This window comes from Impatiens glandulifera, chromosome 5, assembly GCF_907164915.1.
Source record: "Impatiens glandulifera chromosome 5, dImpGla2.1, whole genome shotgun sequence".
Lineage (NCBI taxonomy): Eukaryota > Viridiplantae > Streptophyta > Magnoliopsida > Ericales > Balsaminaceae > Impatiens > Impatiens glandulifera.
Window position 1 is genome coordinate 47034503 of NC_061866.1, and position 18473 is coordinate 47052975.

The window sequence follows — 18473 nt, forward strand, 5'->3', positions numbered from 1 at the left end:
CTTAAAAAACATCATAATAATAGCATTATGAATGATACGCATCGAACGACTACGATCAATGAAAGTTCAATGATTTCTCTCCAACTAGATAATTCACCAAAAAATAATTGGGATGATAACTCAACTATTTATACCTGTCATATCAGCCGAATCAATCCAAATTTCTGAACAACTACCTAAAGACTAGGGCATCACCCAATGAATCTCAGTGATACTCTACAATAGACTTCAGATATTAACCATCTCTCGATAATGCAAAAATAAATGAGTTGCTGATTATATATTATATATTATATATTATATATTATATATTATATATTATATATTATATATTATATATTATATATTATATATTATATATTATATATTATATATTATATATTATATATTATATATTATACATTATACATTATACATTATACACTTTTGTTTTTGTTGCAAATGATTATTAAAACTATTTATGCCTGTCATATTATGTGTCCTCTTATCTCCTATTCTGTTGACGTGGAATCACTTTTGTCTTTTCTCCTTGGACACGTTTCTAAATCTAAGTAGTTTTTCCTGGAAGTTTCTTTAATATTCCTGTATTATGTGCATGCAAGTTGCAAAGAAGGTAAAAGACTAAATTATCTATTGAAGCTAAGCTAATATATATCTGATAATAACCATAATCAAAGATATATTGGTCTTATATTAGTTTTGAATATGACTTAACATTTAAATTCAAGACTGTTGTTTTCATAATCTATTCTGCATCACCCTTTACAAGATTCCCCATTTATTTTCCACTCATAATAATACCTTCAAGAGGAGCGAACCCTTCAAATACAGTCCAAGTGTTGATATCAATTTTAGTTTTTCCATGTTCTTTGTTTTAACTAAGACAATAAGATAATAACTCACCGGGTTTTTTCTTCTACTTGTAAATGAAGAGCCAAAAGCTTAGCTATTGTATAATAGCTTATCTAAATATATGCTTGTCTAGTTACGTATAATATGCTTATCTAAATTTTGTCTATTGTATAATATGCTTATCTAAATATATGCTTGGTCGGATAGGAAGACTGGTTTTGCGAATAGAAGGCTTCTGCTCATATGAAGGTTAACTTTGTTATTTGGTCATTTGACAAGAGAATGTAATTATTTTCAATATTCTACTGTTGAGTATTTTGTTATAGTATTTGTTGATGTACAGGGTGGTGCCCGAAAGGTGATAATATCTGCTCCATCTGCGGACGCACCCATGTTTGTAGTTGGAGTAAATGAGACTACATACAATCCAAGCATGTATATTGTATCTAATGCTAGTTGCAAAACAAACTGCCTTACATTGGAAATATCAAACTAGTTTTTTTCCAAAAAATAAAAAACACCTTTTTCATTTCTAATAGACATTATTAACTTCAAGTCTTTTCAACAAAATGCTTATTTATGCCTATCTTCGAAGTTGTTCTTTATTTATCTATTGGCAATAAATTGGCCTCCCATTGTAATAGTTAATTCATTCCAATATATGAAGAAATCTCATTGCTCTTTAATTTTCTACACTTACCAAACAGAGTTCAATCCAGATTACAGAAGTTTTGTATCCAAGAGTTTATTTGAAGTTGGGTTATTTGAAAATAATCAGTTTATTTGAAAAAATATTGTTTGATGAAAAAAAAAAGAATTATTTGGGTTAAATGAGTATAAAATTTTTTATATTTAATATTTAAAAATGTTATAAAATATAAAGTGACAATATTTTAGTTGATGATTAGATAAGGAGTTATTTGGATTAAATCCAAGTAATCGATCCTTCATCAAACAAGGCCCAAGTGTTTCCAAATGAGGCCAAGACTGTTCTTTTGGCATGCAATTTGTAGGTGGTTCACGAGGAGTTTGGCATAGTAGAAGGTCTAACGACAACTGTGCATGCAACCACAGGTTCTTATAAAAAAAACTAACTATTAGAAATTGAATTATATATAGCATTTCTTGTATTAGCATCAAAACATCATTCCAAGTTCAACCGGAGCAGCAAAGGTAAGAAGAACAGATTCTTTTGTTTTATTTTTAGAAGAAAAAAACAAAATAATACTTCAATCTGCTGCTTTATTTATTGACATTTATAGGCTGTTGGGAAATTACTTCTTCCGGAACTTAATGGAAGACTAACTGGAGCAGCAGTTTTTTTATGACTTTGACTTCAACTATATATTCATCAATGTCCTAAAGAATTTCTAGTTCAAGAAAATAGTCATCTCAATCATACTTAAATCCCCTGCATTTGCATATTCTTGGTTGGATCTTGGGTTGAATCATGGGTTGAGTCACTTGTTGGATCTCTCGGTTGGATCCATGACTTGATTTTGTTTTGAAATGACATTGACTTGCACCTTAATTTCAAAAATGAAAATTCTTCAATAAAACTTGATCCATCTTGGTGGATCTTTAATCTTCTTGATGGATATTTCTTTAATCTTGGATATTACCTCACATTCTTCTAAAAATCTGTACAAATATGACATTGTTAATTAAGAAAAAAAAATTATTAATTAAACTAACTAACTTGTTATTTTAAAGCTAACTAATTTTATAAACTAATTAACTTTCTAATTAACAAATAAATAAATAAAAAAAACTAATTTGAAAAGCATAAAAGAAAAAATGAAAAGACTTAGTTGAAAAACGACATACTTAGTCTTATACACAAAAATATTTTATTTATTATTATTTTATTATCTAACATGATTTAACTAATTAAAACTTTTAAATTAAAATAGGCTAAATTTAATAAAAATATTAAGTGTTATTAACTTATTTTAAATCTGAAATAAATTATTCTTAAAAATTCAATTATTTCATTCACTACACTAAAGTATAATTTATACTAAAAATAATGTTTGATTCAAAGCATAGTTATACTAGGCTCAAAAAATTACTTAAATAATTATTTATTTAATTTATTCATTCTCCTATTATTTCTTTAAAAATATAATATAATATATATTTTTAAAAAATATATATATTTATATATATTTTAATTTAATTTATTAATTTTCGCTTGTTATTACTCTAAAATATATAAATAGATAAACTAATTACAAAATATATATATAAATAAGCTAAAAATAAAATATAAAAATAAATTAGCTAAAAACTTATATAAATAAACAAGCTAACAACAAAATATATAAATAAATAAGATAACGACAATTTTTTTTTTGAATTATGTGTTAGTCAGTAATAATCACCCTTTCACAATATTCTCTGCATATTAACGACAAAATATATAAATAAGCTAAAGACAAAAAAAATATTTTGAATTATTTGTTAGTCAGTCATAATCACATTTCACTAACATTCTCTTTGTACCTTGAATTATTTGTTAGTCATTCATAATCACATTCCAAGACATTCTCTGTCTATCTCAACAAATTACTTAAATAATTATTTATTTAATTTATTTATGCTCCTATTATTTCTCTAAAAAAATATAATATATATATATTTATTTATATATTTAGTTAGTTAATTTATTAATTTTTACTTGTTAATTTTAAAATATATATAAATAGATAAGCTAACAAAATATATCTATGAGTAAGCTAACGACAAAATATATAAATAAATAAATAAGCTAAAAAAATATATAAATAAACAAGCTAATGACAAAATATATAAATAAATAAGATAACGACAAAAAAATAAACATTTTGAATTATTTATTAGTCAAATATAATCTCCTTTCAAGACATTCTTGGTCTATTTTAAGTACTCTTTAGGTATGAATTAAAATATTCACTCATTACACTAAAATATAATTTATACTAAAAATAATATTTGATTCAAAACATAGTCATACTCCCAGCTTAACAAATTACTTAAATAATTATTTATTTAATTTATTAATTTTCATATTATTTCTCTAAAAAAATTAATATAATATATATTTTGTTAGTTAATTTATTAATTTCCCTTATTATTACTCTAAAAAATATATAAATAAATAAGATAACTACAAAATATATAAATAAATAAGCTAACGACAAACAAAATAAATATTTTAATTTAGGTGTTAGTAGGTCATACCACTTACACATCATTCTTTTTTGACAATGAAATATTCACTCATTACACAAAATATAATTTATACTAAAAATAATATTTGATTTAAAACATAATCATAATCTACTCAACAAATTACTTAAAATAATTATTTATTTAATTTATTCATTCTCCTATTATTTCTCTAAAAAAATATAATATAATATATATTTTAAAATATATATTTATATATTTTGTTAGTTAATTTATTAATTTTTTTCTTGTTATTACTCTAAAAAATATATAAATAAATAAACTAATACAAAATATATAAATAAGTGACAAAATATATATATATATATATATATATATATATATATATATATATATATATATATATATATATATATATATATATATATATAAATAATCTAAGGAAAAAATATATAAATAAACAAGTTAACCACAAAATATATAAATAAATAAGTTAACCATAAAAGAAATAAATATTTTGAATCCACAATATTTACTGCATATCTTTAGATCATTTATAGTTGACAATCAAATATTCACTCATTACACAAAAATATTAAAAATAACGACATTGAATAGAAAGAATAACAACCTTGTTTGTGATAGTTAGAGTTTTTATTGTACCATATTCTGTTATTTCTCTGTTTTGTTGTTGTGTTCTACTATTATCAAAATGGGAAGAAAGAAAAGAAATAATTATAAGGAAGTCAAAAAATTTGTGATGGAAGGTTTAAAGGAGGTAGCTGAAAAAGAAATCGATAGAATTGCTGAAGAAATTATCCATGAAAAACAGGAATACAACAAAGGTAAATAATAATCAATTGCTGCTATAAATTCTGAAGAAAGTGCATCAAGAAAACATGGGAAAATGAAGGAATATGAAATGTTGGGTATAATGAAAGAGCAAACCTCTTTGGACTTAAAAATCAAATCACAAATCTATCGATGCATTCAAAGAAATGAGAGATTGTGTTCAACAAAGAGAAAATACAGTAAACAACCATCCAATTGAATATACATTATCTTCAAGATTAGAACTTATTGAAGGAAGAATACGAAAATGTAGTAAATTGGTCCGTGGAAACAATGAGGGAGCTAATGAAGTCCCCAAAATCAAATACATATACTATCAAGAGCAATTCCAGCTAGAAGGTTAATGAAGTCTAGAAAAGAATGCAGAAAAGAAAGCAGAAGATCATTCATATAAAGTCAAATCTACTTGGGTGAGTTTAAAACAAAAGTTGAGATTTTCAACTCTCCTTTTGAATTTAAATTTCCCATAGAAGTGGAGGAGAAATGCGTCAAAGAAGGGGAAATGTAGTTGTTGAGAATTGCATAGGAAAGAACCGTGTATCTTTCCTAGACACTAAGGAGTCACTAATGAAACAATGGGAGTAGAAGGGACTAGAGAAAGTTTTTACAAATATCCACGATCTCTATTTTTTACAATTCAAAAAGGGAACGAACTTGGATGATATCCTGAAAATTGGGCATACTTAGATCCAACTGTATGAAGTTGGAGAAATGGTCTGAAGAATTGAGCCTTTTAAGAAAGTCAAAGGAAACAACTCAAATATGATTCAAACTTAGGAACATCCCAGCACACATGTATAATACAGAAGCTCTAAGTCATTTTGCTAGTCTATTGGGAAACCATTATATATGGACCCAATTACAGAGGGAGAAGAGCACCTTACTTTTTCTAGAATAAGCATTGAAGTACATCCTCAAAGTACACTTCCAAAGAACATGACAATTATTGATAGGAAAGGAAAGCCCACAGTCATAGAAATTTCATATGAATGGAGGCCAAACATGTGTACTTTCTATAATACTTTCCAACACGTTAGTACTAAATGTGTAAAAACAATTGAGGAATAACAGAAAATCGTGAAAGTCCAAAAAGAAAAAAAGCAAGAAAATAAAATGGAAGAATCAATAATGGAAGAGCATATTGTGGAAGTCAAGAATAGTGAAAAAAAGACAAAAATGAAGAAAATGCAGAGAAAGAAACTAAGAAAAATTCAGAGAAGGAAAAAAATAGTGAAATTGAAGAAACATAGGATGTTGAAGCAGAGAAGGGCATTAATAAAAGCCTAAAATTCTAAAAAAATAATTCCTTTTATCAGATCAATACATGTTCATATAGAGGCAGACTAAACAATGTGAGCAGACAGACATCATCATCTGCTACAATTTAATCATCTTTCGTGAAGTATGAGCGAGGAAGGGGACGTGAAAGAAAGCAGCATGGCCTATAAGGTGAATATGAAAATAACAATAAAGATTGTGAATGTTAATTGTAATCTTTGATTGTATTGTTGTTTGATTGCTACCATTCAAAAACTCTAGGATCGTTTGTTTGTCATCTTATAATCAAAACTAGAGTTTTTTTAGTTTTATTCTTGGACCTCCCATTTTTTAGGCTTCTTAATGAAATAGTGATAAATTGTTTTCCAAACAAAATTGGGATGAAAAATTGAGTGTCTACAACAATGATTAAGTTATTTACTTGTTGATTTTAATGTTAATGTTCAATTGCCTATTGTTTTTATTGGGACAATAAGAAAGATATGCATATTATACAAAATTCAGTGTTTCATAAAACAACAGAAGACATTAACATTGATTTTCACATGAACTAGATAAAGTCTTGGTTTTGTCAACTCTCTCGAGGGCTTTGATTGACCCTTAGATTTTATTTTTTCAACTAAAATCTCTCTCTCCTGTCAAATTGCACAATTAAATAATCATATGAATTCTTTGATAATTTGAATCTGTCGGACAAATATGATTGAAACGTTAATAATCTTGCAACCAAAGAGTTTTTGATAAGTTTTTACGACATTGACATGATTATTAGCACGAATAAACATTTTAATTACACAAAAATCTCATTGTGAAGTAAAAAAACAATTTTGTTAAATTATTTTATTTTGAGCAAATTATTTGGGTAATCCTTTAATTTTCTCCATCACATTCTTTTACCATTCAAATTAATTTTTGAAACAAATCACCTCTCAAACATTTTCTATATATATTATATAATATCTTTAATAGTTAATTATTATATTTATATATATATATATATAATTATTAAATCACTTATATACCTTATATATTATTTTTTATATTTTTATATATAATTATTAAATATCTTTCATATATATATAAATAAATAAAGGCAAATTATTTGGGTGACTTTCCAACTACTCACTTACTTTTAAGCACTCAAATTATTTATTAAAATATTATATATATAAATATAAAAAATAATGATTAAAGATAATATATATAAATTATTTTTAAACTTTATTATATTGATATAGATAAAAATAAATAATATATATAAATATTTTATCAATATATAAATATTTTATCAATATATAAAAGAGATTTAATAATTATATAAATATAAAAATTAATAATAAAAAATATATCATCATTTTTAATATACATAAACTTTTATAAAAAAAGAATAAAGATATTATATATATAAGAGATTTAATAATTATATATATATATATAAATGATTAAAGATAATATATATAAAATAATATTTTATGCCGTTATGTAAAAAAAAAATTGAAATAAAGGTCATTGATGACCTTTTAAAAATTGAAGACGATTTATTTTAAAAAATAATTTGAGGGTGGGAAGTAAGCTATTTAGATTAAATAAAAAGAGGTGAGAGAGAATAACATCAATGTTATCCACTCAGATAATGCATATATCTACAAAGAAAAAGAAATCAATAAATGATGAGGGTAATGCTTTACTTTTGTGTATAAGTGTCATTTTATGAGTGAAATATATACAATTTCTGTATGAGTAGCATTGTAATAATCGTGAATAACGTACTAGTAGTAGCGCTGAAAAATAATAATTTTTTCTCTCTTCTCACATTTTTTCCTTTTTTCCGTCAATTGCGTGATGTCACGTCATTTTCTCTCTCAATTTCCCTTTTCATATGACTCTTCTAAATTAATATAATAAATTTGTATTATTTTTAACAAAAGTAACATAATTTAGTTGGTTAAATGTAGGGGCGAATCTACGTAGGGACTTGAGTCTACTCGGAATTTTGTTTTTATGATAATAATAATAATGTGATATTACTCCTAATTTTTAAAAAATTTAATATAATTCATTGATTGCTTATCTAATAATTAAAAATTGGTAAAATTTATATTTATCCAAAATTTTATCGATACTTTTTTTTATTTATTAATTTTTTTTAAGCTTACCCAACTTTAAGTTAAGGATTCGTAAATCTTCTAAAAAAACTCTATTTTAATCAAATATTTCCGAGGTGGAAGAGACACGGGCTAGCATGAATAAAATTACTGATTTACCAAATGAGATTTGCTTATTCACAAGTTTTTTTTATAAGAACTTATTTGAATGACGTGTGGACTGATCACATCATTTTCACATCAATGATTAAAAAAATGATAAAATGTGAGAAAAAAGAAGAATGAGAAAATTTCGAACAATTCTATTATGCACATATTCTTTCTCATTCTCTTTTCCAAATTCAATCTTTATTTCTCACTAATTTTGTATTCATCAACAAACAATGATAAGCAAATATTATATAGCAATGTAGCCTTTATATAATAAATTAAGTTAGTTTAAAAGAATCAATAATTCATATTAGTTTTAAAATTTGAACTTAAATAAGGTTACTCTGGGAAACTTCAAAATAGCGAGATAAGTAGTACATTATCATCTCTGCTATGTACATGTTCTACCTTTAAGATTTTTTTATTACCATCCTAGTTTGATTTCGGAAATTTCTCATGAGATACTGTTTATACCATATTAAAAAAATAATAAACAAACATAATAATAAAATTTTATATAATATATATTTTAATATATTAAAAAATCGTATTATTATACAGAAATAAACTTAATTTTTTAAAATTTATTTTAAATTTTTATTTTTTTATAAAATACGAAAAATAAATAAATAAATAAATAAATTGATAATATTATATATTTAATGAGGAGGGATAGAGGGAGGGAATTTAGTGAGGGAATGACGTGTCATCACCTTCATTGGTTGGAAAATGTAAAAGTCGAAGGAAAGAGATAAAAGAGAGAAATCATTCCCTCACCAAATTCCCTCACCAAATTCCCTCACCTAATCATTTCTCATATTTAATTATGTTTAATATTGTTAAGTCAAAATCGAAATAAAATCAGGATAAAGTCGGAGCTGACGACACAAATATTATCTAAGTTTCATCTCACTCAACTACCAATCAAACCGGAGAAAAATCGCCCATAACGAAAACAAATTATAATTATTCTTAATATTAATACAATACTTGTTTATACATTCAAATTAGTAATAGAAAGAGATAGTTTATTTGAGGACATAAATATTATGTTCATTCCATCTCAATCAACTATAAACAATAAAAGAAAAATCACTCTAAACAATACAATTCAAAACGAAAGATGAATTATAATTATAATTATTCTTAATATTAATACACTCCTGGTCATGCATATTCAAATTAGTAATAGAAAGAGATCATTCTATTTTGAATTATTTGAATATTCAATGCACTCCAAACATATTTCATTTTCTCTCATTAATTAATATTTCACTTAATTTATTACTTAAAATATTAAAATATTAAAATATTTTTTATTTTAAATTATTATTTATTATTTTATTATTATATATCAATACTTTTTAATTAATTTTACTAAAAATATTTTTATCTCCTCAAAATCATCACCAAATATTATTTATTTTCTCACTTTAATTTATTATAATAAATCCAATAAAAAATTCCATAATTTGTTTTAAAAAATAATTTTAAATTCAAAACAGCTGTACATATTAAGATCATGTTTTCTTTGAGTTTTTATAAAAATTAAACCAAATTAATTTTTTTAATTAATCACTCATTACATTAACCAAAATATTAAAATACCCTATATTTTATTTTATTTTTATTTTTTTATATAAATCAATAGTTTTTAAGTTTTTATTATCAAAAATAATTATCACTTCCTTCAAATCATCAAAAATCATTAATTTTATCCTTTCTAAATTTTTTAAAAAACCCTAATTCAAACAAGGCCTAATACTATTATTTTTTTTGTTTAACGAGTACAAGGATGATTGTTAAGTTAGATAATATAGAAGAAAAAAAAAGAGAAAAGGGCCCACAAATGAAACAGACTTGACTTTGCTCCAAAAAAGACTACCGTTAAACTTTTGTCGGAAAAAACATAGAATATATTGGTTTGTCGGATTATTATTATTATTTTTAATTTAATTATAATTAAATATTATTTCATTCTATATTTTATTATTTATATTATTTAATTTATTAATTAAAAAAAAAATTATTTTATCACAATAAATTAATATAATTTTGAGTTCTTTTATAAAAAAAAATCAAATTATCAAAAATTAACATTTTTTAAATAAATTAAAATTTATTTAAATAAACAACCAAATGTGATGAATATGATGCAACAGTGCCTGATAGTGATAAGAATATGACACGTGCCTAATATTATTAGAAAATATGTGTTAATATTATTGATAATCCTCTCATAACAAATAAAATATCATTTCTTAAACCCACTATATATTAATTTAGATTTATAATATCTAAAACAACACAATTTAATTATATTTATTTTTTTAAAACTCTAATTTTAAGTATTTTTAAATAAAAATGTTATTTTTAATAAGTCATAGAAAAGTTTTGAAGTTCACTATCATGAAAAGCTAGCCAAAAAAATGAGAATTTTGAAGCCAATATACCTAATTCTTCTCTAATTATACAGAAAATCAATTGTAGACCAAAAAATATATATTCCAACTAAAAGTTTTCCTAGTCAAGATTAATTTTTTGAAAAGATACAATTAGATTAGAGGTCTCTTATCAAATTTAAACATATTCTAACTCTCTAAGCTCTCTTATTAAGTTAAAATTAAAGAATCATATGAATTATTGATAGTTTGTACAATTTTGGTGTTTTCCCTACTAAGATCTATCTAACTTCCTCTATTATAAAAAAAAATCACCAATCAAATTAAAATTAAATAATAATATTAATATTAATAATTTGATATTTCATACTCAATGAAATAAATATGATTGAATGTTCATGATTTTACCAACAAAATCACAAGAGTTTTTATAACTTTTATAACTATGTTGATATGATTATTAGCACAAAGGACCATTTCAACTAATTAGAGTAGAAAAAATACAACTTTACTAGAACATTTTATTTCTAATGGCCAAATTTTATGTTCAGTTGAGACCATAACCAAAAGTTCCAATTCTTAATTATATTTAATTAGTTGTAAAGAAATTAATAAATAGAAAAATTAAATGCTTGATCTATTTTTATATTTAATTTAAAATTTAACAATAAGGTATTAGCATAAGTTTTTCCAAACAAATATTTAAAAAATATAATTAATCATTTTTAAAAACAAAAATAAACTAAATTTTAATACTATATTTCAAATAAATTATTAGTGGTAGGTATGAACATGGACTAAATTTGTTTTAAATATATTGACTTTTACAGATAAAAATAAAACGTTACAAACAAAAAAATAAAAATTCTCGAGAATTGCGCATTGCATGTTGAATGTAACCAATTGCAAAGAGGGTAGTTCAATAGATAATTAATTAATATGTTTAGCATCCTATCGACGCGTGTGATAAACTTACTTACTCAATTGAGATATATATTTGTAATCTATAAACAATATTTTAATCCGATATTTCGGAAGTGAAGAGACACGTGCTGATTAACATTAATAAAGAGATTGCTAGAGCCTAGATCAGTGATTTACCAAATCTCATGAAGAGATTTTGTTAATTAGAGTTTGAAGATTATAGAACGTATTTGAATGACGAGTGGGCAACATGCACTTAAAAGTTTTTGATAAATCAATATACTAATTGATTAATATTAATAAAGAGATAAGTGATTTACCAAATCTCATGAAGAGATTTTGTTAATTAGAGTTCAAAGATTATAGAACGTTTTTGAACGACGAGTGGCCAACATGCACTTAAAAGTTTTTGATAAATCAATATTGGATTAAAGATAAGCTAATATTAGATAGTGAAGTTAATTGTGAAATTGACTAATCCTATAAGATAACTAAAAGTTCTATGTAAAATGTTGTGTTTAACTTTGTTTATACTTTATTAAGTGTTTATTAATGAAGGAATTAACTAGAATATATTTTTTTTTAAACAAATGGTGTGTGTGAACATATAATATTTTATTGACTTGAAAAGATATGGAAATAAGGAGAAAAGAGGAGGACTGGTGAAAAGAAACTTTGTATTTTTCCTCTTTTCTTTTGCATTTAATTAATCTCTATCTCCATTTTTATACTAGCAATCTCCTTTCTATTTCTCTCTCTATATTTGCCCTATATATAAAGATCATCTACACCACCGATTACATACATAACTCATACTGTTTCTCTCTCTAGTTTATGAAGAAGACATTGATATGAGTTCTTCAAACAATCATAATCCTCTTCATCTCTTTCATGATGATGATTTCCAACCATTTGATGTTCAGTATTCGATGCCGTTGAATGTTGTTCTTCCTCCCTTCGGTGGTGGTACTATGATTCAATCCTCAATCTCATCCTCGTCCTCCGCCGCCGCCGGCGGCAGCAACTTCCTTATGTAAGCTATTTTTACTTGTAATTAATCAATTTATCATCCTTACACTAATTCTATTTATTTATATATATATAAGCAGGAAAGAACAAACTGGAGGAGGAAGCTATGATCTGAGTGATCTAGATGATCACGGCCTTTTTCATTACTTGGATCATGATCAAGTACATGCAAACCCTAATTCCTCTAGGCAAATCATTCCTCATGCTAACAATCGTATGTTCTCTCTCTTAGATTTGATTGATTTTACTTGGGTTTTTCTTTGTTTATGAGAAAGTTTAATTTGTTCTTTCTTTATGTATGCAGAGATCATGAATACTTCAGATCAGATGATGATGATGATGCCTCCATCCCTAAACATTTCCCCATCTTCTCATATGTATGATCAATTAGTGGATCCACCCTCAAACATGGATAATATGGTATGTGAACAATTAATTAATTTTCATTAATAAGATTAGTTAGTTAATTAGTGGTTTAATCATATTATTTAATTACTTATGTAAATGCATGGGGGTTTTGTTTATTTTGATGTGATTTGTTAAGATAAATGATGGGTTAGTTTCTCCTGCAACCACTGGTTCAAACCCCCAAACTGATTCTTCTTCCCTTGATCAATCACCAACAAAATCTAAGTCTGTCATCAAGGTATATATAATTCATTTATTTATTTATTTATTTATTTAATGATCTGTAATTAATTGATTAGTTAAACATTATCTATTCTTCTTCATATATAATATATTATTAATGGCTGCATGCATATATATATATATATATATATATATACCCCTTCTTCATGAATGAATCATTGTCAATAGAAACAAAGCAATCAGAAAGCAGGACCATCTCTTAGATCAGAGAAGGAATCTCTAGAACCCAAGGTGATTAATTAATTACTGTCACAAATTATATCTATGTATATATGCATGTTGAATTTGATCTAGAGAAATAAATTTTGATTTATTTTTATGTGTAGGTATTGAGAAGACTTGCTCAAAACAGAGAGGCAGCAAGAAAAAGCAGGCTTAAGAAAAAGGTTAATTTAATTAATTACTAATCAAATGATTACCACTTTATAAATTAATTACTAAACTTAATTCATTTTAAATTACAGGTTTATGTTCAGCAGCTAGAATCTAGTAGAGTTAAGCTTACTCAGCTTGAACAAGAATTACAAAGGGTAATTAATTAAGACCTCATATATATTCTCTCTCTCTCTCTCTCTAATCAATACATAATAATTAATTAACCCTAATTATTGTAGGGTTTATCTCAGGGAGGAGTTGGTGACCAAGCTGGTAATAATACTCTTTTTGGCAAGAATATTAACCCACGTAAGTTACAATTAGTAACTAATTAATTAGATATATTATATTATAATTTATAACTAGCTAGCTAGTTGAAAACCTGATAATATTGTTTGTTTCATATCTCTTATATATTGAATTAATAAAAAGATGGTGGAGTCTTCAATATGGAATATGCGAGGTGGTTGCATGAGCAGAACCGTCTTGTCGCTGAAGTTAAAGCTTTTATCAAGCAAGACAATGATAATGTTATACCTGATCAAAAACAGATGAGGATGGTTCTTGACAAATGCATGTTACACTATGAAGCATTACTTAGCCTCAAAGATGCCATGATCAAATTTGATGTCTTTCATTTGATTTCTGGGGCTTGGAAATTCCCCACAGAAAGATCTTACATGTGGATTGGAGGTTTTCGTCCTTCTCATCTCATCAAGGTATGTATTATATATCCATAAATTTGATTTTTTCTCATCGAGATACCATATTTATATGTGAATTTTTGGTTATACAAGGTGATAATAAACTATAACATGGAGCCATTTTGGGATCAACCAATATTGGGAATATATGAGTTGCAACAAATGACACAAAAATCCGAGCAAACTCTTAGTACCAGTTATGAAATGTTCAATCTATCGTTGTCGGATACAATTGGAATGAATTCTACTAACAACATGACCTTGGCCATCAACAAGCTGAGCACCATTGAAGACTTTGTAAGACAGGTATGATCGATCTATCTATCTATTTATCGATGAATTTTCATTTATAACTATCTTCATGCATATCTTAACACGATTTGATCATTTGATAGGCTGAACTCCTGAGAAAACAAACAATCAACCGTCTTTACAACTTGTTGACGACTCATCAGGCTGCAAGATGCTTTGTTGCCATTCATGATTATTTTAATCGACTTCGTGCTCTTGGCTCTATCTGGATGACATGTCCCCGCACCAACAACGTTGCTAAATGAATTATGTTTAATCCTTCTTTATAATTATGTAATGCCAAATAAAAAATAATATCCAAACAAATTTTAGTACTTCATAATGGCCAATAATAAAGCTATTGCTAGCTTGAGAATATTTATATTTAAAGTTTTTGTTAATTAATATATATGGAAGTTCATAATTAGTATTAATTGTTTCTTTTTTATGGGATGTTGTGGTTTAATTAGGATGAAAAAGTTTTGAGTTTATAATTATTTAGATTTTCAAACTAATTGAAAGAAAGAAAATGATATTTATACATATATTCTTTTTAAATGTGATATTGGAGCTTGTTTGATCATTGGGGTTTAGGATTATTTTAATAATTTTTACTTAAAACTCAATCATCATTTCATCCTTCTAATTATTTTTTCTATTAAAATATCGAAATTATCCTTTATTAACCCCAAAAATTGTTTTTTTTTTCAAAATTATCAAAACAAGATTTTCTAGAAAAAAAAACTTGTTAAAACTCCAAAAAAAAAAATCACTTTCTCAAACATGTTCCAAATCTTTTATGAGTGGTATTGTGTAACACTAAGAATGAATTAAAATTAATTAGTTATTTAAATCTACAATTAAATTGTCTTGAAATAACTTGGGCAAAGATTTATTTTTATTTTTATTTTTATGAAAAACATGTTACAAAACCTATAATCTTTTTAGAAGGTTGGTTTAAGAGTTCGAAAATTTTGAGGTTTTGGGATGTCTATAAATATTGGGCCTTAGTCCATTAAAAAATATTTAAAACACCGAGTGTAACTCCAAGACAAACAAGATGAAGCCCAAACAAGCCCATGACAGCTGATTTTCATTGTCAAGGAAGGGAATCAAAATCAAGTTAATTAAAATGTTATTTTTTAATATTTTTTTAAAATTTAGGTATTTTATCATTGAATTATATGTCATAGAAAAAATAAAAGATAATTTATTTTAAAAAATATTAGTTATATATTATTATTATTATAATTAATTTAAAAAAATAAAAAAATAAAAAAATAAATGATACTAGAACATAATAATAATTACAAAATTAGTTCTATTAATTTTTTTATTTAAATTTTTTAAATTCAATTTGAATTTTGTAAAATTAAAATAATTTGTAAATTTTTAAAATCTTATAATAATAAATTTAAATTATATTTAACTAGTTATTATATATAATTAAGATATATTTTATAATATGATCTAATTTAATTTAGTATTCAAATTAAATATTTTAAAAAATATTCAATTATGAATAAAAATAAATATTTTTTTTTAAAGGGAATGAATATTAAAAATTAAAACACGACCTCAAAACAAGACATGAAAAAAAAATATTACTCAATAAGTTATCGATTTCGTAAATCCTCAAGAGTAACGATTAATTCTCCGAAAGACTCTACTGAATGAATCTCAAAAAAACTATATTATGAATGATACGAGTCGGACGTACGATCAAAAAAATTCGACAATTTCTTTCAACCAAATAATTCAAAAAAAATATTTAGAATGGTATCATGTTATAAAAAAAATATATTTTTATATCCTTCAACAAATTTAAAAATGTTATGTGATGATTAAATATAGTATTTATCACTTTTCTATATTAGAACTCTACTATTTAATTTGGATTATTTAAATAACCTAAATTCAAAAAAAGTTTATTCTTATCTCATTTGTCACATTATTATTATTTTGTTCACTAAACAAAATATTAAAACATTCTTTATTTTAAATTATTTATGTCATAACAATAATCTCAATCGAAATCAAATTCTTATTTTTATATGAAATAAAGCAATATAAAAATTACAAATTAAACACATTGATAAAATAGATTTAGCTCATTCAACTTTTTCTCATATATATACTTTTATAAAATTTGCATACTTATACTTAGCTAAATATAAAATATAAAATATGTTTAATTATAATTTTGTGCGTTAACTTATTTGCATATAAAATGATACGTTCAGATTAAACGCTTCCATTGATTTATTTATTGATTCTCGATTTCAAAACAACACACTTATTTAAATTAACCAACATGAACCATAAACAGAGATTCATTACTCTGTTTTACCATTTCTTACTTACAAGCCGGCAATGGGGCACCACATAAGCATCGGTTATGAAAATACTCGGTCGTCTCATAGTTCTGCATCCTGCCTCCGATCGGAATCGGTCCACACAACCGATTATAGCTTACATTAAAGAACTGCAATTCCAAAGACGCAAGTCCTTTCGGAAGACTCCCATAAATCTTATTATGATTTATATCAAACCACCTCAAGTCATCTGGGAAAACAACGTTAGACAGATCGAATTCAAACAAATTCCTCGACAAATCAACCACTTCAAGCTTATTACCAGACCCAAACAAGAATGAAACATCTCCCTGAAGCTTGTTACGAGATAAATCAAGGTACGAGTAAGTTAAATCCCCTAGAGATTTTGGAACATACCCAGTTAACTGATTGTGTGATAGATAAAGATAAAATGATCTTCCTTTGAAGTTCCCAAATGAATCAGGGATTGAACCGGTTAGCTTGTTACGGTCTAGATGGAGGGCTTCTAGATTGGGTAGATTTGAGAGGGATGGTGGTATTGAACCGGTTAGATCGTTGAAAGATAGATCGAGATATTCTAGATTTTTAAGTTGGCTTAGGAATGATGGGATTGGACCGGAGAGATTAGTCCAGCTAAGACGGATCATTTTGAGATGGGTTAGTTTTGTAATGGATTGGGGAATGTTTCCTGTGAGATTTGTGAGTTTTCTGAAGATTAGGGTTTGGAGGTATGGGAGATCGCCGACGGCGGCCGGGATTTGGCCGGAGATGTTTCCTTGGAAAATGGTGAGTTCGATTACTCGGTTGGTGATTTCATCGCATTCTAGACAGTACCATGTACAGCAATCTTCTTTGGGATTCCAAGAAGCTAAGTGGTATGGATTGCCTAGGGATTTCTTGATTTTGAGAAGGGTTTTCTTGTCTTGTGGATTGCAGCGGGAGGAAATGGATATGGATGGGGAGAGGAGTGAAAGGAGGAGAAGGAGGAAGAAGATGATCATATTAGGGTTCTTCATTATCATTGGGGAGATTGTGAATTGGGATTGAGATTGAGATTGATGGATGGATATGGATAGGAAAGTAAGAGTCATTTTATATTGGATGGAATGAAGCTAAAAAAAACATGTTTCAATTTTCAAACCAAATCAAAATATCTTCTTTGTCGGTATTTTGTGTTTTAAAAAAATCTTGAAAATAAAAAAAATACAATGGTGCCATGATTTTTAGCATGATTTGGGAAATTTGACGAAATGACCTTGCAAACCGGGTTATTTGACCTGGTGGAATTTTATAATTTTTTTTGCGCTCGTGGTGTTCTATTTTTTTTTATACGATTTTGCCCTTGTCGCGAAA

At 25.6% G+C, this 18473-nt stretch overlaps 2 protein-coding genes across 2 annotated transcripts; one reads left to right on the top strand and one right to left on the bottom strand.

The window, feature by feature from the left end:
- The first annotated feature begins 12585 nt into the window (after positions 1 to 12585).
- LOC124939532 (transcription factor TGA2-like) lies at positions 12586 to 15050 on the top strand. Its single transcript, XM_047479999.1, has 11 exons — positions 12586 to 12767; positions 12844 to 12977; positions 13068 to 13183; positions 13308 to 13409; positions 13583 to 13645; positions 13741 to 13800; positions 13879 to 13944; positions 14029 to 14098; positions 14222 to 14508; positions 14587 to 14799; positions 14889 to 15050. The coding sequence occupies exons 1-11, from the start codon at positions 12586 to 12588 to the stop codon at positions 15048 to 15050; spliced, it is 1455 nt and encodes a 484-aa protein (XP_047335955.1).
- A 1984-nt stretch (positions 15051 to 17034) lies between these two features.
- Positions 17035 to 18216, bottom strand: LOC124939922 (polygalacturonase inhibitor-like). Its single transcript, XM_047480384.1, has one exon. It carries the CDS (start codon positions 18209 to 18211, stop codon positions 17141 to 17143), a length of 1071 nt encoding a protein of 356 aa, XP_047336340.1. The 5' UTR covers positions 18212 to 18216; the 3' UTR covers positions 17035 to 17140.
- Positions 18217 to 18473: the final 257 nt, after the last annotated feature.

Excerpts from the sequence above, each read along its gene's own strand:
- LOC124939532 (XM_047479999.1), top strand. The coding sequence starts at position 12,586 with ATGAGTTCTTCAAACAATCATAATCCTCTTCATCTCTTTCATGATGAT. Across the intron at positions 12,768-12,843 it reads GGCGGCAGCAACTTCCTTAT|GAAAGAACAAACTGGAGGAG; the intron begins GTAAGCTATTTT and ends ATATATAAGCAG. Across the intron at positions 14,509-14,586 it reads GTCCTTCTCATCTCATCAAG|GTGATAATAAACTATAACAT; the intron begins GTATGTATTATA and ends TGGTTATACAAG.
- LOC124939922 (XM_047480384.1), bottom strand. The coding sequence starts at position 18,211 with ATGACTCTTACTTTCCTATCCATATCCATCCATCAATCTCAATCTCAA.